The sequence below is a fragment of the Bidens hawaiensis genome, unplaced genomic scaffold (assembly GCF_021521415.1).
Source record: "Bidens hawaiensis isolate Kalapana, Puna unplaced genomic scaffold, B.hawaiensis_p1.1 tig00021328_1, whole genome shotgun sequence".
Lineage (NCBI taxonomy): Eukaryota > Viridiplantae > Streptophyta > Magnoliopsida > Asterales > Asteraceae > Bidens > Bidens hawaiensis.
This window is the reverse complement of record NW_027493298.1, coordinates 159,879-183,107: the sequence shown is the minus strand read 5'-3', so window position 1 is coordinate 183,107 and position 23,229 is coordinate 159,879. Positions and strand designations below refer to the sequence as shown.

General features: G+C 38.5%; 1 protein-coding gene and 1 pseudogene across 1 annotated transcript; both read left to right on the top strand.

The window, feature by feature from the left end:
- The first annotated feature begins 8,284 nt into the window (after nt 1–8,284).
- LOC143563160 (berberine bridge enzyme-like 8 pseudogene) lies at nt 8,285–9,930 on the top strand (annotated as a pseudogene).
- A 2,653-nt stretch (nt 9,931–12,583) lies between these two features.
- On the top strand, nt 12,584–20,295 carry LOC143563187 (uncharacterized). The gene is made up of 2 exons (XM_077050788.1): nt 12,584–13,012; nt 19,930–20,295. Exons 1-2 carry the CDS (start codon nt 12,678–12,680, stop codon nt 20,174–20,176), a joined length of 582 nt encoding a protein of 193 aa, XP_076906903.1. The 5' UTR covers nt 12,584–12,677; the 3' UTR covers nt 20,177–20,295.
- Nucleotides 20,296–23,229: the final 2,934 nt, after the last annotated feature.

The following is a 23,229-nucleotide window of genomic DNA, read 5'->3' as shown; positions in this document are numbered from 1 at the left end:
ACTGCAAAAAACAAAAAACAGTTAGGAAAAGATGATATATAAAAAAAAAAAGGGCCAAAAGAACCCTACGCACCTGTAGGGTCAACAACAGGCCGATAGCCGCCAAACCCATCACCTGAACCCAAGGGAAATCCATCCAAGAGGTCAGGCAGATGGGAAGGAGGCAGAGGTTGGCGATAAGCCCCAAGCATACCTGAAGGATCGGCTGTAGCTGCCGACGTCGGAGGCATGGAGGCCGCCGCGGTAGAAACCAACGGAGGTGAACTCACCGGAGGTCGCCGCTGCGGAATGCGCAGAAAAAGTAACCGCCGACTCAGTGAAAGATGTGGTAAATATGGCACTGACAGCCGGCGGTGATGTCATCACAGTTGGAACAGTTGGCTCAACGGGATGAGCAACTGAACCAACTGAAGCAGGCGCAGCCGCCTGGGTCGTCACCTCAGGTAGGCTGACCAAGCCTACCATCATGGGTCCGGAGGTATTCCTCCCCGCTCCAGCCTGGAATGCGGTAGCATCCACGCCTGCACAAAGAAGATAAGTATTAATGATGGAAAGCTACGAAGTTAAAAATAAAGGAAGTTTGTACTTATGGGTTTTCTTGAGCCTAAAAGTGCGGACAGGCGGGGACGAACCCGATGGAGCCGGCCTCTTTACGCCGCTCACCGTCGTCATCCTGGGCTCTCCGGAGGTGACAGTCGCAGCCTCCGGAGCAGTGGTCCTATCACCACCCGGGTTCCCCGCCACCTCCTCGCTCACGGTCTCTGAATCAGACCGAGGCACCGGATCGGCAGTGGAGGCCACATTCGCCTTTCCCTTCCCGCCGGCAGCCTTCTTCTTCCGCACCAACGGAGGACCATCTGCGGATTCCTCATCAGAACACAAGGTTAGAGGAATTCCAGCAGAGGTTTCAGCATTGAGGGGTCGAGGATTGAATAACGCCTTACCTGGCCGCCTGGCGCTCAGGATCTCATGGCCTGGCGGGTAGACCTCCACGAACCGATCCGCCGTCTGTTCAAGGATGGGCAACTCGTTCTCATCTAGATCACGAGTACCCATCCGAGCGGGACTATCAGCCTCCCGCGGATACAAGAGCGACTGCAAGTCGTTCCCCTCTGAAATAAAAGAAAAACAGTTAGAAGACAAACCTATACAAACAAAGAAGACAGAGCATACCGTAAGGGACAGAGTTCAAACGGTATTCAAGGACGATCGGGATCTTTTGCGCCTCCGCATCCTTCCACACCCGGCTCATCCCGAGCATCACCATCCCGGACTCCGCAAACCGGTAAACCGGAGATTGGACTCGGGAAATCTTTGAAAACCATTCCGCCTCCTGGTAGTTGGAGGCGTGAAGGCTGGGGAGAGCTTGCCCATTCTTAAATTTCATGGCAAGGGGGATGGCGCGAGCGGAGATATAAAAGAACTCCCGCTTCCACGAACGAAGACTACGCTCGGTTGCGCAAATCTTCAAACCCTTGATCCGGGTTATTAGAGTATACCACCCCTGGATGCACCTCCAAGAGTAGAAGGTCATCAGGCCGTCGACGACGGGCTCAACGCCCAGAATCCGGCACACCCACTCGAAGTGGCGAATCTTCGCGATCGCCATCGGGTGTACCTCGGTCAGGTGTACACCGTGCCTCTCCAGAACACGGTACACAAACTTCGTCAAGGGGAACCTAAGATTCCCATAGACAAAGAATGCGGCATATACCCCGATCTTGCCTCTGGGGGCATCATACACCGTCTGATGAGGTTCAGGAAACTCAGGCTCGAGAGACTCGAGCATGAACTTCCTGACGATGTACTGATATAGATCGACAGGCAGAGCACACTGGCACTCGCCAGCAGTACTCTTGTCATCGGCGTACACCCCAACCTCCTGGGCTGTAGCCTCAAGATCGTGAGAAGACATCTTGCAGATATGAAAGAAGAAAACGATTTCAAGAGAATGCTCGACTGAAAAGGTGAGTATTCGCCGGAAATCGTTTTGAAGATGAAGAGAAAAGTGAAAGTGTGGATTACAAAGGACCCTCTCCCCCTTTATATACTAATCGCAATTAATGCGATGAAATTAATGCGGAAGAGAGAGAAATCGCAGGTGCAATGAAACTATGACACGCGGCAAAAAGCAAGCTGGCAACAGCTGTTGAAAGGACGCGTGCCATTAATTTCGCGGCCACGCGCCCGAAAAATCGCGCCCACGCGCCTGAAAAAGCGTCTAGAATGACCATGTACTGTCACGTCACCATAACTTCCTGCACGTCCTGACACAGTCAGAAGAAACCGTCGCACGACGTTTCAATAGTTTGGACTGTTCTTATCCTTTCACCAACTCTTCGAATTTCAAAAAATTCAAAAAGATTCAAAAGTAAGCGGGAAAATACCCCTTACCTTGGCAACCAAGTAACTGTAAGACAGGTGCGGGTACAGTGTTAAGGCAAAACCCTTCACATACTTAGCACCTGCAGGGAATTGAAGCCAAGAATACCTCGGCAACCAAGTAACTATAAGACGGGTGCGGGTACAGTGTTAAGGCAAAACCCTTCACATACTTAGCACCCGCAGGGAATTGACGCCAGGAATACCTTGGTGACCAAGTAACTATAAGACGGGTGCGGGTACAGTGTTAAGGCAAAACCTTTCACATACTTAGCACCCGCAGGGAATTGACGCCAGGAATACCTTGGCGACCAAGTAACTATAAGACGGGTGCGGGTACAGTGTCAAGGCAAAACCCTTCACATACTTAGCACCCGTAGGGAATTGACGCCAGGAATACCTTGGAAGTAAAGTAACCGTAAGACGAGTGCGGGTACAGTGTCAAGGCAAAACCCTTCACATACCTAGCGCTCCGCAGGGAATTGAAACCAAGAAGGATCTTCTGGGCAATGCTTGCGGAAACGGGAATAACATCCCCGCATAGCGGGAACGTCAAGAACTACATTGTTTGAAGCTCCAGGATGGAATTGGTGGTTTTAACATAATTGATCACTATGTTCAAAACTACCAAAACCTCATGGAGAATCCACACAAGTGGGACTCAACGCTCCTGACTTGCGAGGAGGTTACAGACCTACCCGCATCATACCCAAAGATCAAGCAGGAAAGTCGGGAATTTCTGCAAGTGACATAAGGACTTCCGCGGGAAGAATCCCCATGGAAAACCTTAAAACTAAACCCTTTTCAAAACCCTTTGCTTAAGTCCAAAAGTTCACCTCACTTTATTAAACACTCATGAGAAGAACATTGGACTGGGGGGACTTGAAGAGGTAGGTCCCAGCAGAGCCCAGTTGGACCCGCAGGACTCACCTTGAAGAGAGACGTCTGCGCAGAAACCAACTGGATCCGCAGGACCCGCCATGCTCAGAGACGTGACGTCCTTACGCGCAGTACGCAAGCTGTTCCCGCAGGAAATGCCTCCCAATGGTGAAGTACTCCGCCTGTTCCCGCAGCTGCGGATACAAGCCATCAGGGAAGGCCACCTGCGCAGCAAGGCTACACGCACAAGGCACTTAGCTCTCAATAATTCAGTTGTCACCTGAAGGAATGAGCAAAGCCGGGAACAATCCCGCACAAAGGCGGGAGGGGGAATACTCCCGCCCAAATGAGCCAGTCCGTACGATACGGGAAGATCTTTTGTACTGTACCTGACGAGGTATGGGCAAAAGATCTGACCAAAGATACGACAGCTCATTGACAACAGTATGGCGAGCAGCATGCTCTTGTACTGTATGTCACTATTAGCCGCTGCCTACTCACCAACTCCTGTCATACCACGTGCATAGCCGGCAGTTGGTGGAAAAGGAATAGTACACAGCAGGCCTGGTCACTGTCAGCCGCTGCCTACCCACCAACTACCAGCATGGCACGTGCGTTGGCCACAGTTGGTAGAATAGGAATACTATTCAGCCGGCTATACCTTCTTGGAAACCTACCTTCGGCTATAAATACCCCAAATGGTATGATCATATACTATCTTATATCTTATACCTGATATCTGCTCTAGCAATCTCTTAATATATACTTATATTCAAGAGCAATCTAGTCTGATTCTCACGCCGGAGGGTGGTCACAAGGAGGAACCCCCCCTTCTCAGTGACGAGCTCACGGTGTCTGTTTTGCAGGTTATCAGAAGAACCATCTTTGCCGGGTCTAACCCCTCGTGGGAAACATCTATTTAACCCCCAGATTATCCGTAATCTGCCCGGGGTCCATTAGTGTTTCTTCAATATACTTGTGTAACTTGTTTACGTGTGTCCTGAAGATGATAACAAGTCATCATGTACATTGCAAAATTAACAATATGAACCGGCAAGAACCAAGGAAGACGATGAAACAATATTCTTACCATTGGAGGAAGTAGTTTAAAGTTTAAGGGAGAAGAGGTCGAAACCCGTGACAGATTTATGCATATTTGTGGTAAAGACTAAAGAAAGTGTTAATTCTCCGATTGGGGAGAATGGATAGACTCGGATAGCAAGCAAGCCAACTTTGTGTTTCTTTTCACTTCATTTGTGTTTCTTTTGAGTCGGTAGGATTTCCCACCAATTTTTTATTTATTTATTTATTTATTTTTTTACTTTCTGACGAGTATTGCTATTATATATTTATACCTGGTGGTAAAATTCAGTTTCATGCCCAACCCGTACTTGTGAAAAAAAAATTTAAAACTAATTATACCCGGTCTAATACTTGTTGGGCTTTAGGTATACCTGTCTCGATGCTTCACGTTTCAGGTATACCCGTCGGACTCGGGTTATTTTGCAATCCCTAACCATGAATGAAAAAACGAAAGAACGGTAAGTTGTTTATTTGTCCCTAAATGTGGCCAGGTGTTGAGCTATCCACATGGGTTCGGGTTTGCCTCCAAATCTATTTTCGGTTTTGTTTAGAAGTTAGAACACATAACATTGAAACTTTTTCGAAGATTGAACCCATTAATATTTTAATTCCCATCAAATACCAAATCCCACTTTGACTTGGAAATTCTAAATCCTTTCAAACATCCAATATGAGTTTAAGGTTTTAAATCATTATGTTATGTATGTATTTGTAAATTTTAATGTGGTTAGACTTGCCATTAATTTAAATTAACTAATTAAGTTGATTTTGTGTTGAAATTGTGCATTAAGCTACTTATCTTATTTTATGTATAGACTTGCTATTAAGTTAACTAATTAAGTTTACTTGTCTAAAATAACTTGTTATATGATAATGTTGCTTAGTGCAACCTAAAATAGTGTAAGGTCCCGTTACGGGTAGCTCTACTTTGGTATTGGATTTACTCATAAACACAGGTCTACAAATCAGAGTTAATTAAAACTTTTCGCGGAATATAAAACTTCAACCATAATATCTTACATAACCTCCAAATCTTGTCTTATAAAATATTCATAGTCATTTAAAACAAAACATAGTCTTTAAAACATCACATCATTTCTTCGAGATGCCAGTATTTTCGATTCCATGCCATGTATCTTCAATCACGCGAGCTGCCTCAACCTATTTGTCTGCGTGCATACTAAAAGTCAGCTACGCTGAGTGAGTTCTAGTTAATCACATAACTTACTTTACATACACATATTCGTGCCCGAAGGTATGCATTACATACTTAACATGTCCATCAGTCCTTTATATACATTCATAACTAACCTTACATTATAAAGAGCATTCGCCCTACATACCTCAGATATTATTAGGGTCCGGTACCCTCCATCCTCGGATATTATTAGGGTCCGGTCACCCTTCATCCTCGGATATTATTAGGGTCCGGTACCCTCCATCCTCGGATATTATTAGGTTCCGGTACCCTCCATCCTCGGATATTATAAGGGTCCGGTCACCCTCCATCCTCGGTTTTATTAGGGTCCGGTCACCCTCCATCCTCGGTTTTATTAGTGTCCGGTACCCTTTCTTCCATACCTCCATATCATACTTTCTATATACATAATCGTAAAGTTTCGTACGTACATACATCATTCATTCTTCATCTTACAACATACATATAACATCAAACCATTTCCTGGCAGTACATGCAATTCCGAAGATCGTTCATGTACCGACAAGAAATCATTCATACATTTCATATAATACATATATGGCATACACTTATCACTTAGGATAAGTGTATTAACTAATCACATCGAGTATGCACACAACTCCGAAAACATAACAAAGAATGGGGCTAGAAACCCACCTGAATGCGGTTACGTTCACCGTTTATAGTTATTCCTTTCTTGAGTTGTGCACGACTAACTGTATAACAATTACACGTATCAATTAAATATCATTATCTATATCGCGTTTCTAGTTTATTCATAATCCACAACGAACGGGGGTCCGGGGGCAGCGCCCCTGGCAGCGGGGTCTAGGGGCGGCAGCCCCTAGCAAGGTCCAAGGGGCAGAGCCCCAGCTGGCTGGGGTCGAGCTAACTTAAAAAGTTCAAGGGCTTCTTTGTAATTAAACCATTCTTTTATAAGTTCAGGGACCATTCTGTCATTTCATAAAACTTCTAGTTCGTTACTTGGTCTTTTAACGAATTGGTTTATCTTAGCGATCTGGTCCATGTAGCGAATTGAACCCTTTAACGAACTGGTTATTAAACGAATCAGTCCATAGCCTAAGTGAGTCTCAAACAAAGAAGTTAAAGTACGTGACAAAAATATTTGAATATATCAAATCGTTTGGTTTTCTATGGATAAAGAATAGGTCACACACAATTCTATTATTTGGAGAGATCGTTACAACTTCTCCTTTTCCGTAATCTTTTTTAATGTTGTAATTTGGCATGTTGTTTGTCCTTGCTTAGACCGGGAGTGCTTTTTAATAAAATTTTCCTTTCAGAAAAAAAAAAGAAAAGATAAAATGCGGTTAGGTGAAACAAATTGATATGTATTGTCATTGTCTCTGTTTGATTCTAAAACTAAACAACGGGAACCAAAAGTTTAAAGTCATTTATAAAAGTTAGCAAGTCATTTACTAGACACATTCACTAGCTAACCTTTAAAAGGTTACAAAGCCACACAGATTCAATGATAATGTGAAACAACTTTCCTTGAGTGGTTGGCCTATATCTTCATCTATATTTAAGCCATTACATACAAATAAGGTTCCGTGTGCATGCGAGCTTAAGAACTTCAATAAATGAAGCCAGGTGACAATAGGTTTGCTTGTTGAATGTGATTTGTGAGACGAGACGAGACGAGACCTTATTTAGTTATCTTAATAAAGCAAAGAACTCCATATCATGTTCATGTCGACAATGCAACATTTATATCGTAAAACTGTTATAAATCTACATAAAAATTTATCTTTGAAATTGCATCATCATGAAACTACACAAGAGTGAGTAAATATACCAACAGCCTAACAGGCTGAACATTAACGTCTCTTCGAAAATACTAACTAATTATTATACTCGAAAGAGTAACAATTCTAAAATGACCGATAGCCAGATAGTGTTACGTGCATCGTTCTTCACTTCTTCGTTTATTTCCAAATGCATATATCTTCAAAACCAACCGTCTACAATTTCATTTTAAAATGGTTATGCTATTGAATGTAAAAAGACAACTAACTGGAATGATACAAAGGATGACGCGCAAAAAAAACAGAAACACATAAAATCTATTGCCTTTTTAAATTATCAAGATTAAAGTTGAAATGATGGTCTACTCTTTCACAATGCAAACAAAACTAAATGGTGTTTTTGTTTTCTTGTTCAATTTTCATGGCTGCCCTTTGCTCGTTTTAGCAAAGTTAGCCCACTCTTTTTTCTTTCCTATGATAAAAATGTACAATTACACATGTTTGTACCTAATTTGCTTTTGCCTAGAGCTACACTTTCATAAATCATAATATAAACGTGAGATATATGTTGAGTTGAAAATGTATATAGTTTAACTCTGATTTCAAGTAGCATGTTAACTTTTTCCGAGAAATGAAAATTGTATATTCAGAATAAATTGACCGCCTATGGTTGGAACGACTTGCACGAATATTGGACAAGCTGCCGTTCAGACCAATAATTTTCAAAGTTTGATCTCCAATAGTAAGAACTAATGTTCAAATATTGTTCAAACGGATATTCTGACCAACAATTTTCAGAGTTCGACTTTTTTAGTCAAAACAACCGTCCAAGTATCTTTTGGACTGTTAATTGCTGGTGTAAAACCATATGGGTGTAGTATAGCTATAACATGACCTCATTATTTTCATTTGTTTGATTGCTTATAAATATCACAACATCATTACAATGCATGCATGCTCAATTCATCTAAACATGGCAGTCCCTATATTATCCATCCTCCTCCTCTTCATCTCCATCAAATCCTCTGGAAATCACATAACAAATCTCTTCATTGATTGCTTAAACAACCTATCGGAACCTTCTTTCCCGATCATCGAAACAATTTACACTCCTAACAACCCTTCATTCTCTTCCATATACCATGCATACATCCGAAACCCTATTTTCCACAACTCCTCAAGAACCAAACCTTTATTAATCATCACCCCATTACACGTCTCACACATCCAAGCCGCGATAATATGCGCCCAAAATCATTACCTACGAATGAGAACAAGAAGCGGTGGCCATGACTACGAGGGTCTCTCTTATATTTCCTACTCAAACAACCCTTTTTTCATACTTGACATGTTTAATTTACGTTCAGTGGATGTTAATATTAATCAAGAAACTGCATGGGTCCAAGCAGGTGCTACCCTTGGTGAAGTTTACTATCAAATAGCCGAAAAAAGCAAAATCCATGGGCTCCCTGGTGGAGTTTGCCCTACAGTTGGAGTTGGTGGTCATTGTAGTGGAGGTGGTTATGGTAACATGATTCGAAAGTTTGGTTTAACCGTGGATTTGATACTCGATGCTTTGTTGGTTGATGTTAATGGTGCGGTGTTGGATCGTGAGTCGATGGGGGAAGATTTGTTTTGGGCGATTACGGGTGGTGGTGGTTCAAGTTTTGGTGTTGTTCTTGCCTTTCAATTTATGTTAATTTGTGTCCCGCCTCGAGTTACTTATTTTAATGTGAAAAGAACATCGGAAAGAAACATTGTTAAGATTGCGGATAGGTGGTTTAATGTTGCTCATATGTTGGACAATGATGTCTTCATTCGAATGAGTTTTGATGTTGTAACCAACATAAAGGGAACGAAGAAGATTCGTGCTTTGTTCCCTAGCTTGTTTCTGGGAAACTCCACAAGGCTGCTGAGCCTTGTGAACGATAGTTTCCCAGAATTAGGGTTACTAAAATCACAATGTGTTGAAATGAGTTGGGTTGAGTCGACTGTGGTCTATGCAGGGTTCCCGGTTAACACACTCATCGAGACTCTACTTTCTCGAACTCAACAAACAGAACGAGATAGACCATTCAAGATCAAATCAGACTTCTTAAAAAACCCTATTACAAGCAAAGGATTGAAATCCATATTCAAGAAGATGAAAGAACTCGAAAACCAGATGATCACTTTTAGTCCATTTGGTGGACGAATGAATGAGATATCAGAGTTCACAAAACCATACCCGCATCGAGCAGGCAATATTGCAATGATTGAATATGAAACGTATTGGAACAAGCTAGGGATGGAAGCCGCGGAAAAGAACCTAGAGTTTGCAAGGAAGATGCATGAGCATATGACTCCATATGTGTCCAAGAACCCTAGAGAAGCATTTTACAATTACAAAGATTTAGACAATGGTGTGAACCATCATGGGAAGTATAGTTATGAAGAAGGGATGGTTTATGGGGTGAGGTATTTCAAAGAGGTTAATTATAATAAGCTTGTGATGGTGAAGACCATAGTTGATCCTCATAATTTATTTAGAAATGAACAAAGCATCCCACCTCTACAATCCTCATATGACATGTATGCGTATGACATGTAATGTAATATGTAGAGTGGGAAATGGATAATATTTATGAAATAAAATATAATAGAAATGCTTATATATTCATTAGGGAAATACATTATGATACTATGTACAAAAGATTTACAAAAAATTTAAGAAATTTAACTAAACGTAAAACTGATTTGAACTGAAGATTTTAATTTTTAACAGTGTATTTTCAACGGTATTGTTAAATACAACAATTGAACAATATCTAAAAAAAGTTACACCAATTAGCTCTTAAAATAATTCCGAGTCTCTCTAAAGAAGTCTCTCTAAAAGTCATCTCTCCCTAGTCAAATACAATAGACGAATTGGTTTGTATTTTCATAGATGACTCATGCACCCGAGATACCATCCAACTTTTTAATGTTAATTTCCTGTCTTGTGGAAACATAAAAGTTTGATACGGTAAAATATTTTCATGAGAGTTCGCCTCCTTGGCTAGAAATTTTGCTCCTCTTGACATTTCTATGTTTGTAAGTTTATTTGTTCTTTTTTTTTAAATTTTTTTTTCCAAAAGTCAACTCAAAAGTCCACTAAGCTCAGTTAAAAATAAACCTCAATATAATGCAATTACGTGTCGTTAAATATAATATTTGTTTGTATTTAGTTATATATAATTGTGTAATTATTTATAGTTTGGATAATATGTGTCCCTAACCCTACCAATAGTGTGCTATGCGGTGGAATATACAGAGCTTGATTGATTGGATAATTTGTGGTATTATATAATACTTGTGCGTAAATAGACATGTACAAATTCAACTTTGCCCAAAGACATATTTCGTTTTCTACTTTATGCACTTTGTATGATAAGACCCTTTTATGTATTATTTCACTTCTATGAAAATAAATTCGTCTAAATACGACCATATAAATACATTTAAAATACATTTTTCATGATCTCCTTTTTCCTTAACAATGATTCATTAAACCAAGCAAGGAGCTTGAAAAACAATCAAAATTGAAACTCCGTCATTTCTCCCAATCCAAAGCTTTGAGATATGCTCTATGCTTGACCCATTGATATTTGATTTTATATTTCCCACCAGTCCCGGTGTGGAGATATTTAGATTGTTGAAAATTGTCTCATTTCTTGCTCTTCAAATAAGCCAACATGTGGTTGCTATGATTGCATTTTTACCCTTTGTTAAATTCAAGCTATTGACAATTCCACCATTTGTTTGACGAATTACATTGTGAACCATGTGTAAGTTTCATCTAGCTGAGAACGATTGTCCAAACCCAGTTAGAAAGCTTGCAAGATTGTATCCATTGGTATTAACCACCAATATAGGCCTTGTTGCCATACGGCCAATAAAGCTCTCCACATAAAATAGTTAATCTTTATTCAGATCCACTTGATCCAAGAATACGAGTCACCGGGGTTATCGTGTCCGCTTTCTAATTCCTTTCTAGCATCTTTAACATTGTATTTCATGATTTTCTTAACAATATTTTACATTACATAAGTAAGCATGTCACTCTTAGTTGTATATTATTGTTATAATTTATAAAAAGCCCAAAAGATTAAGTTACCAATCCAGATTTTGTGCAGTTAAATATCAGTATTGTGTTTTGTGTGTATCTTACTTTTAAAAGGAGATGGAAAAAGCAAGGCAGAATTTGCAGACAATAATCAATAATACATATTCCTTATGCATTGTAGTATATCAGTATATCTACCTATACACTGAAATTTACCTTTACCTTTAACTTTATTTTCCCTTTTCTGACACAAGAATAATCTTTATTGCTTTCCTTTCCTATTGGATGTTTAAAGCAAAATTTGGATTAGATTACTTAAATCTCACAAAATTAAATTAACATTTTTTCGGCTAAATTTGTATTAGATTATATTAATATCACAAGATTTCAATAGCAATTATTTGTATAATGGGTTTTATACCTTTTTTTTTCACATAGTTCCAAATTCCAAGCAACATCTTTTAGGCCGTTTGTATGGTTTCTTTTTCCATATAAAAAGACAACTATGTTACAGTTATTTAAAAGGGTGTTACGAGGCAGCTTGTTGCATATTTGTCTGTTACTTTATTGCAATTGTTACTTTATTGTAATTGATTGAATGGTAATCAATTAGAGAGCCAAAATAAAGAATATTTTGCGATTCAAAGATCTTAAAAGGTGCCGTTATCCGCCGTTTTGTGTTTAGTATTTATGCTTTCTATGTACATGGCCTCTAATCGGATTGATTTAAACACGATAGCTAAAATCATAAATACAAGCAACCGATTGATAAACAAACGACGTGTATCATTAAACTTTTAATGGGTTCTACTAATCAATTCTCCTTTATCTTTTAATTTTGTATATGGTAGTTCGACGATCCAACATATATATATTTATGTCTGCTGTCCGGTCTTTCAAGTTTTCGGTCGAATCTCATAACTTATATTAATGGCTAAAGACTAATCCAGTACAATAAGATAGGCCACCTTGCTTCCATAGTTCCATGACACCTTAAAATGTCGGTGACAGTTCTTAAAACCTTGAGGTCCCATTAAAAAAAAGTTACAGTTTTATGTTTTAAATTTTAACTTTATTATCTGCAATATCTAATAGTTCCTTTTGTGTTACTATGTATTTCAATATTCACACAGTTGTTAATAAGTGATAAATTTTTATAGCACAACAAAAAGGCAAAACACTTTTTTTACACTCATTGGCACATAAATATATTCATGTTCTTATCTTCACTCTTTGTCTAGCTACATTATTAAACACAACTTTTCTTATCTTTCTACTTAACATGATGACATTACCCGAACCCGATTTCGACTTAGAAGCCGGGCGTGGGGGTGAAGATGACACCCCACGTCGGTCAGGATCATCGGATGGGACCGAGATCGCAGGGCTGGTGCCTGAGGATATCGAAAGCAACCGTGTCGATGGCGGTGGTGATGTGCATTTGTTAAAAGAAGTTGAAAATGAAAAGGATTGTAGGATTTGTCATTTGAGTTTGAGTGAAGAATCTGGAAATGGGATAATTGGGATAGCAATTGAGTTGGGGTGTTCTTGTAAAGATGATCTGGCTGCTGCTCATAAACACTGTGCTGAAGCTTGGTTCAAGATTAAAGGCAACAGGTAAATATTATTAAAACTATATTTCAATATTATTTCAAGGATTGAATTTTATTAACTTTTTTGTGATGGATCTGAATTTTACATATTAGTTAATTATGTATTGGAAAGTTAAAATGGACATATATGTTTCCTGTTTGTATCAAGTCTTAGAATAGTTATTTACATATACTCATCATCTTTCATGCTCATATTTGTGTCTTGATGTAGATTTTTTGTTAACATGGGATTCTTATATGCTTTGTATAAATATATTATTATTATTTGTTTGTCTCTGTGTATTTGAGTGTTGTTTTTGTTGCATTTTAAGGTTGTCTTTTTCATTTTGGTTGACCTTTTTGTATAAAATGTATATTTTTTTTTAAATAAAATTTAAGGTTTTCAGTTTGGTTTTGAGGTTTAACTGAAAGATACAGATTAAATTATGGGTTAAGACTTATAAGACCATAAAAGACTAATATATACTTATTTAACATGAAAATATATAAATATCAATCTAATAATGGCATATTAAAATCATTAAACCTTTTTAAAATTAAAGTACATGTATTTATGAAATCAGGCATTGTATGATTTGACGTAGATGTCATGTAGACTAGTTTGCTAACGCGTAGCACTACCTCGTTAATTTCCATGTGTCGGGCTTTGGCCCGCTTGTCTTAATGAATTGCCGTTTCAAAAATAAAAAAAAATTCCAATGTGTATACTTATAAAGATTTCACATACATGTCATGATTTTTTTTAAGTGAAAGGATCAAATAAGAAGTTTGTTTTTCTTAAGAAGGCTAGGAAGGAGGGTATTTTTGTTTAATACCTTAATATTGAAAACTCATTTAATTTAATTTCAAAAGCCCACTTAATTAAAACCCACTTAAATTTGCACTTATCTCCTACAACCACCACCACCCACCGCCACCACCTTGCCGGAAAAGTATTCGGAAATTTCGCCGGAAAATAAAACGCTATGAAAAACACAATGAAAAAGACACAATGTAAAAAACACTATGAAAATAAAAACACAAAGACAAAAACACAATGAAAACACAATTAAATAACACAATGTAAAAAACACAATGCAAAAAAATACTATGAGAAAATAAAACGCACTTGTATAACACAATTTTGTAAAACACAATTATGATAAAACACACTTTGTAAAAACCCACGAATTTTATTTTTATTTTATAAAGCAATATGGTACGCATATAAAGGATAAAAAAACACTCGTTTTTATGGTGAAATTGTTTTGAAAAAAAAATGTCGTATAAAAAAGTTATGGACATTTTAAAATGATGGGGGAATTTGACATGTGCCTTGCATGTGGAGAGAGAAAGTCAACAAATGTGTTATCCCTATTATGCCTTTACCCTTGTTTTACACTCGATGATCTCTCTAATCTAATCTTAACCATTCAATTCTCAAATGAATGGACAAGATTATTTCCTATCCTTCCTAAGAAAACTAATCTTCTTATTATAACTCAACCCTTTTTTTTAATATCAAAACTAACTTGCACAATTTCTTTCATATAAAATGAGAAAGTATTGGCTTTTTTATAATGTTAACAGATAATTTAGAACTAAAGATAGGATCTTTTATAAAGGTTATTATACAAATGGAAAAGGACAGGTCTATTGTGACCAATATTGAAGAAACATGTCTAATTTGATAAGTGCCCTTTCAAAAGAAGAAGAAAAAAAGTCTAATTTGATAAGTTAACTCATCAGTCATCACAATAGGCAGAAATATACTTTAAACTGTAATGGAATCTGCTTTATTTTTTAATCCCTTCACGTTTCTTATTATCCAGTGGGATTCGACTCAACCAACATATATAGCAACTTTTAAAAGATTTAAATTTAAAGATTATTTATAAATTCAATTATGCATGAGATGTAATACATGAAGTGCCAAGTGCGTATAAGAGAACACAATAATTTAGTGCATAATCAATTCATTAACAAAGTTGGCATTAAATAGCCTGAGATTACAACGTTCGAATACAAGAAAATAGGAACTGAAACTAAAAACAAGGAAGACTCAACAAACTAAACAAACTAATTGACTTGGCTAATCCACCAACTCCCAACGTGCCAAAAGTCCAAAAGACTTGGCTTTATTCAAAAGAAACTTAATTAAATAAGACTTAATCAAACGTGACATAATATCCAATAAATCCTCCCCTTAAACAAGACATACTTCAGCTATCTTGTTTAATCACAACATACTCCCATCGCACCTCGAACTTCATTGAATGTCTCCTCCTTTATAGGCTTGGTCATTCCATCTGCAAGTTGTTTTTTTGTTCCACAGAACACCAACTCCACAACCTCCTTCTCCACTAACTCTCTCAAATAATGATACCGAACATCAATGTGCTTCGGTCGTCTATGCATGACTGGATTTCTGGACAACTTAATTGTAGATGTATTATCACAGTTCCAGTTGCCTCTCCCATTTCTTTAAGCTGCCCTTTCATCCATACACAATGGCAGGCAAACAGACTAGCTGCTACATATTCAGCCTCGGTTGATGATAATGTAACAATCTCCTGTTTTCTCGAATACCAATTCGCAGCCCCACTCAACAAACAAACATAGCCAGATGTACTTCTCCTATCTTCATCTCTAGCATAATTGCTATCTGTAAAAACTTTTGACCCTTCTTTCTTAACTTTATCATATTTAAGACCATACTCATAAGTTCCAATCACATACCTCAAGATCCTTTTAGCTGCAAGCAAATGGTCTTCTCTAGGCCTTGACATGAACCTAGAAACCAAACTTACAACATACATTATATCCGGCCTTGTGACTGTTAAATACATGAGGCTTCCAACCAAACTTTTGTACCATGACTCATCAATCTCCTCCCCTGATCCAGCCTTAGTTAACACAAACCCAGGTACCATAGGGACATGAACCGGGTTTGCATCTTCCATGCCAAATCTCTTCACTATCTCTTTTGCATATTGTTCTTGAGTCATTACAATAGCATCTTCGGTCTGCCTTACTTGCACCCCCAGAAAATAACTCATTTGACCCAAATCTGACATATCGAATTCCTTTTTCATTGATTCCTTAAAATCATCACAAATGGCTTTATCACTTCCTGCATAAATGAGATCATCAACATACAAACTTACCATTAAATTCTTATCTCCCACCTTCTTGATAAACAGTGTGTGATCATAGCTACTTTTCTTGAAACCTTCCCTTTTAAAGTAGGCCTCGATCCTATGATACCAAGCTCGAGGAGCTTGTTTCAATCCATACAAAGCCCTCTTCAATCAATAAACCTTCTCTTCTTCTCCTTGTTTCACGAATCCCTCTGGTTGCTCCACATACACTGTTTCCTTTAACTCTCCGTGCAAAAATGCACTTTTAACATCAAGTTGATAGACAATCCATTCTCTTTTGGCTGAAACTGCAAGGAACATTCTTATGGTATCCCATCTAGCAACCGGTGCAAATACCTCATTATAATCAACCCCTTGTTTTTGAGCATACCCTTTCATTACCAACCTGGCTTTGTACTTCTCAACCTCTCCCCTTTCATTCAACCTAGTCTTATATACCCATTTTACACCAATGGGTTTCATACCAGGTTCTACACTCACTAGTTCCCAAGTATTATTTCTTTCTATAGCCTCTATTTCCACCGTCATAGCAAGCTGCCACTTCTCCTCCTTAGCAGCTTCTTCATAAGTACTCGGATCCTTCATGGCACTGAACATCACCATCAAGTCATCTTCTGCATAATTTGTGTGAAAATCTTTCAACCAGCTTGGTGCTTTTCTAACTCTTCCCCGATCGAACATTCGAAGTAGAATTATCGATATCGCTGTTTGAAAGACCTTATTCTTCCGATGATTCCTCATTTTGAGACTCGGAATCCTCACGCTGAGGTGTCTCAGCCCCTACTTCATCATTCAAATGAGACGGTCCAGTCCCGTCTCCCATATTTTCCTCTTCTTCAATAATCAAATCTTGCTTCTCTTCTCCTTTTAACTGCCAATTCCATTCACTTTCCTCATCAAACGTAACATCTCTACTTATAATTATTTTCTTAGTGCACGGATCATAAAGCCTATAAGCTTTAGATTCTGTGCTTACCCCAAGAAAAACACATTTATGACTCTTATCATCTAGCTTCGATCTCAACTGCTTTGGTACATGAGCATAACCAATACACCCAAAAACCTTGAAGTAACTAACACACGACTTTCTTCCTGTCCATAATTCTTCGGGAACCCTCTTATCTAAACTACGGCTTGCACATCTATTTAATATGTGACAAGCCCAAACCACAGCTTCGGCCCAAAACTCTTTGGGCATTTCCTTCTCAATTAGGAGACATCTAACCATATTTATAAGGGTTCTATTACGTCTCTCAGCCACGCCGTTTTGTTGGGGTGTATAAGCGGCTGTAGGTTGCCTCTTAATACCTTTATCTTCACAAAACATCTTAAACTCATAAGAAGTAAACTCTCCTCCTCTATCACTTCTTAAACACTTAATAGAGTTTCCCGTTTCATTTTCAACTTCTACCTTAAACTTTCTAAACAAATCAAAGGCTTCCCCTTTTGTACCCAAAACATAAACCCAAGTCTTTCTAGTAAAGTCATCAACAAACACCAGAACATACCTCTTGTTACTCTGAGAGACCGGCTTAATGAGCCCACAAATGTCGGTGTGAATGAGCTGCAACCTATCAGTAGCATGCCATTTACTCCTTTTCGGAATTTCTACACGATCTTGCTTCCCAAGCGTGCAAACTTCACACACTCGTGTCTTCTCGGCCACCTTTGAAAGTCCTTCGACCATATTGTTGAATTGCATGGTCCTTAGAGCCTTATGATTTACATGACCAAACCTCCTGTGCCATAGATCTTCGCCTGTGACAGCCTGCATACATGCAGCCGATCCTCCAGTTTCAACAAAAATAGAGAACATCCGATTCTTAGTCATGACAGACGTCATGATTAAGCCTCTTATAGGATGATACACTTTAGCTCTGCCTCCTTGAAACACAAATGTCACTTCTTTCTCTTGAAGTTGGCCAACACTTAATAAATTCGAGGTCAAGTCAGGGGCATAATAGACCTTTGTGAAGACTTGACTTATTCCATTTATTTGTAACCTTACATCCCCAACTCCTGTTACTTCCAACCGTTTGTCATTCCCCAACCTTACAGAATGAGAACTTCTCCAACCTTGCAAACCGTGACTTATTTCCGGTCATATGGTTTGAGCAAGCTGAATCGAGAAACCATATCTTCCCCTTTTCTTGCCTTAATGGTTCTGATTCAGCCATCAAGATCTCTTCCTCATGTTCAAACCTTTCAAACTCAATTTCTGCAATTAGGTTTAATTCTTCATTTTCATCAAACTCTGCATAATTCACCTCCTTATCCTCCAACGGGCACTCATATTGAAAATGTCCAAGTTTGTGACACTTGTAACATTCTACCGAACTTTTATCAAACGAACCCCGGCCTCTTCCTCTGCCTCTTCCTCGACCAAAAGAAGACCTTCCTCTACCTCGACCCCTTCCACCTGAAGTCTCCTGCTCAATCTTTAGTGCTTGCTCCTCCGTTGACGTTTTCTTCAATAGTTTTTGCTCATGAACGAGAAGTGAGCTTTGAAGCTCGTCTACCGACATCTCATCCAAATCCTTGGATTCTTCAATAGAACACACAAAAAAATTCCAGTTTTCAGTGAGTGTTCTAAGTACCTTTTCGACTATTGTAACATCGGACATTTCATCACCACATGATCTCATCTCATTAGCAATTACCATTACCGTTCCAAGGTAATCCGTCACACTTTCTCCATTCTTCATTTCAAGCACCTCAAAACTTCTCCGGAGTCTCTGCAATTGTGCCCTCTTCACACGAGCACTGCCTTGATATTTGGTCTTCATGGCCTCCCAAACTTGCTTGGAGGTCTCTTTTAGGGTAATTGTCTTCAGTATTGATTTATCAATCGATTGAAAGAGATAATTCAATACTTTCAGATCCTTCAACTTATTTTCTTCATAATTCTTCCTCTGCGTAGCAGTGGCTTGTTCTCCCGATCGGATCTCTACAACCCATCGTTCACAACATTCCAACACTCCTTGGATTGGATGAGATTCTTCATGACCATACTCCAATGATCATAATCTCCATCAAACCTTGGAACATGGGTCGACTGGAAGTTTGCTCCACCTTCTTCTGCCATTGCTACCACCGATTACTTTGATACAGTGGAAAGATTGCGCTCTGATACCACCTGAAGTGCCAAGTGCGTATAAGAGAACACAATAATTAAGTGCATAATCAATTCATTAACAAAGTTGGTATTAAATAGCCTGAGATTACAACGTTCGAAAAAAAGAAAATAGGAACTGAAACTAAAAACAAGGAAGACTCAACAAACTAAACAAACTAATTGACTTGGCTAATCCACTAACTCCCAACGTGCCAAAAGTCCAAAAGACTTGGCTTTATTCAAAAGAAACTTAACTAAATAAGACTTAATCAAACGTGACATAATATCCAATAATACATTGTCACTATCCTAGTGCTGCCGTGCAGGAATCCTAAGTTAATATATATGGATAGATTCATTTCGTACGGATTCTGTTTTTCCTTACGTTTTTATTATGTTTGAGATTGTGTGATTTTATACGGTTTAGAAATCGTATAGAAAAAAATTTGTGTAATCATATTTCCATATGTTGGAATTCTAAGCTGAAAATTGCTTTTTTTTAATGAAATAAACCTTAATTTTAGAATCCGCTCTGCGTTTTCAGAAAGACTGAACCGGCCCTACAAATGACTACGAAACTAAATCAATGGTTTCATTCATATGGTGAAAACTAGGATTTTCAATTATATTAGTCACACATAATGATTTCGTGTGTTACTAATACAGAACGTGTGAGATTTGTGGATCGATAGCACGGAACGTTGCTGGTGGAGATGAGGTTGAACCGGTAGATCAATGGAATGAACCAAATGGTCCTATGGGGTCACAAGCTGCCACCGCACCTAGTGAGACCATGGCTACATCAGAGGCTCACAGCTTGTGGCAGGGCCATCGGTTTCTCAATATCTTGCTGGCTTCTATGGTTTTTGCCTTTGTCATCTCATGGCTATTTCACTTTAACGTACCGTCTTGATCATATCAGGAAATTGCTAGAGGTCAATGAGATGTTTGTTGTTGGAAGGAATATTAGTATTCTTGTTGATATTTTAGCTAGCAGTGGTTCATTAGATCTTGTATTATTGTAACATTAAGATATATATATATATATGTCAGTATTGTTTTCTTTAATACTTCTAACATAGAGGCCACCATCTAGAGACGGCCGGATATCATCATAACACAATGACAGACAGTTTTTCGGTTTCCAAACCGATAATCGTCTTCTAAGCATGTTCACGACCGGATCCCATGATGTAATCAAGTTCATATTCCTTCCAACTTGTAAACCACGGTGCTAAAATGGGAAAAATGTCCTCTTTACATCGAAGGATATCCGCCATTTGTTGTGTTTGCGGGTTTTCCACACAAGTGCCAAAATGACAACCTTCTGGCAAACTAGTTTTAAGGCCAAGACTTAACTATGTTACGAACCGTGTTCGTTAATCAAATGGTCCGAGAAAATAGAAGGAAACCGGATAGAAACTAGAGACTTTTGGAAGAGACTTTGATCGTTAAATCATCATTTTTCATTAATATCCCTAACACATAAGAACTAGTGGCTTATATAGCCAAGATACATAAACCGACCCACTACTTAATTAACTACCCACTAACTAAACAAATAACCGGCCACTAATCCAATAAAAAGAAAATGCATGGAACCAAAACTACTAGAAACCCATGTTGTGTTCATGTGCATTGACGTGGCACACATCATTCCACCCCACTTAAACAATCCTTGTCCTCAAGGATTAAGTCGGATCATTATCGGTGCACCACGGTGGCCGCCACTCGGCTCTCCCAGTAGCATTCGGAGCAGTTTTAGTGAAGCCCCACGGTGGGCGCTAGTCAAGGTTTGGGGTTGCTTTCGCTGCAGACGGTGTGGGTGATGATGCCCGTTTCACAGCTAGTGTCAGTACAACAGAAGGAGCATGTCTTGGTGTTGGTGTAGGGACTGTTGGTTGCGGTTGGGTAGCGGTTTGTGGTGGTGTGGTGGGAACGGGTGACACGGCTGGTGGTGTTGCGGCGGAAGCGGGTGACAGGATATGTGGTGCAGTGGCGGAAGCTTGTTTCGGTGGTAGTGAGGCAAGTGGTGGTGTCGCGGCGGAAGCGGTGTGGCTGTAGGTTGCCCATCTTTGAGACTCCATTTTTAGAAGATTGATCATCTCTAAAAGAGTCGACTCAATACGACTAAATGTAGCCTTCACTTCAAGAGTGTCCATTTATGGGGATCAAGACCGCTTTGATACCACTGTTACGAACCGTGTTTGGTCAGAGAAAATAGAAGGAAACCGGATAGAAACTAGAGACTTTTGGAAGAGACTTTGATCATTAAATCAACATTTTTCATTAATATTCAAACTTAGACTCACAAAGCCATTTATAGGCGTACAAGATACTAAAAGACTTGAGCCAAATTAGGAACCCACTAATCCATTACTAGACATAGAATAACTGCATATTAACTAAACAAATAGAAATGCAAGAAATAATTAAGGATGCATGCAACGTGGGTGAGATGCACTCTTTGTGGCACACAACAAACTATTCGCCTAGGAAAATTACATCATCTGCATAAAAGAAATGATTGAAAGAAACTGATAGGAATATAGAAAAAATCATTTTTGTATGTTTTTTTTTCTTCGAAAGAAACTGAAAGAAAAAACCAATTGATAAAGCTGAATATAATGGCTTAAAAGCCACTTTTTAGCGTTTTTTTCTTGAATAAATAACACGCTTATAATTCTTTAAAGAGTAAACCGTGGTTTTCGTTCATGTGAATTTTCCAAATATGTGGTTTTAATTCAATAGTTTTAAATTTGCGATTTTCGTCCATGTAGTTTCATTTCACTTGCAATCAAACCCGAATTCATTAACTCTGTTAAGTTTGGTCGTTAAACTCATCTGTGTGCCCCTCACATGAGGGACAGTTTTGTCCTTTTTCTCCCCAAATAAATGTCAGTCCTTATTCGCAAGCCCCCTCACGTGAGAGGCTGAAGTGTATTTGGGGGAAAATGAAAAAAAAGACCTTCATGTGAAGGGCACACTGATAAGTTTAACGATCAGACTTAACGGATTAGTGAATGTGGGTTTAGGTGCAAGTGAAATGAAACCACATGGACGAAAATTGCAAATACGAAACTATTTGACTAAAAACGCAGATTTGAACAAACCACAAAGACAAAAACCACAGTTCACTCTTTTAAAAACTTGTCTTTATAGGACTTGAATCCTTTTACCTATAAAAAAACACTTTTTTTCTTGTCAACATATATCGATATCGCTAGACATTGGTAATTTTTATCTATCATCAAAAAGTTCACACACAAATGCATAAGTGAAAAAAATAAAAAAATCTAGAAGAAAATATTGAAAGAAGAAAGAACAATATAATACCTAAATTAAACAGAATTAAATAAAGGTACCGTCAGAGTTTACAAACAAGAACCACCTTTATTTGCAATATTTAGCCTCATTTTTCGGGTTGTGGGTATAGAGTTGAAAATTATTAGTACGTATGTCTATGGTTAAAAGTGTCGGGGCTACATATTTATTCGTGTGAAAGATAACAATTTTAATCCCGACAAACTATAAATCATGTCATGTTCATGTTATTATTTTGGTCGACTCATTTAACTTTCTCTACACGAACATGGGATGTTCGGGTAGTTCAGCTCATCAACCCAAATGCGTATTCACGAACATCAATCGATTTCGGGTTTCCCTTTATTTGGTTATAAGGTACAATCAGTTCGGGTCTCGAGTCTTCTCGGTTCAGGTTCAATATTTGTGTCCGGTTAAAAAAACATTATCGTTATTGTCTATATAGTATAATTAAGAAATTTGGTGTCACAAATGAATTTTTTTTAATATTATATTAGTTTTGTTTTGCATTTATGTAAATCATTTTGATGTATAAACAATTGTGATACCTTGGTGAGTTAGTTGTTGCTAATTTTGTTAGTTTTTGAGAAGTTAGAAGGAACTTTGAATGCAAATTCAAGTCGTAAGTTCAAGTCTCATAAG

Bases quoted from the DNA above. Each gene is read 5' to 3' on its own strand.
- LOC143563187 (XM_077050788.1), top strand. From the start codon at position 12,678: ATGATGACATTACCCGAACCCGATTTCGACTTAGAAGCCGGGCGTGGG. The intron at 13,013-19,929 runs GTAAATATTATT...TTACTAATACAG, and splicing joins TTCAAGATTAAAGGCAACAG to AACGTGTGAGATTTGTGGAT.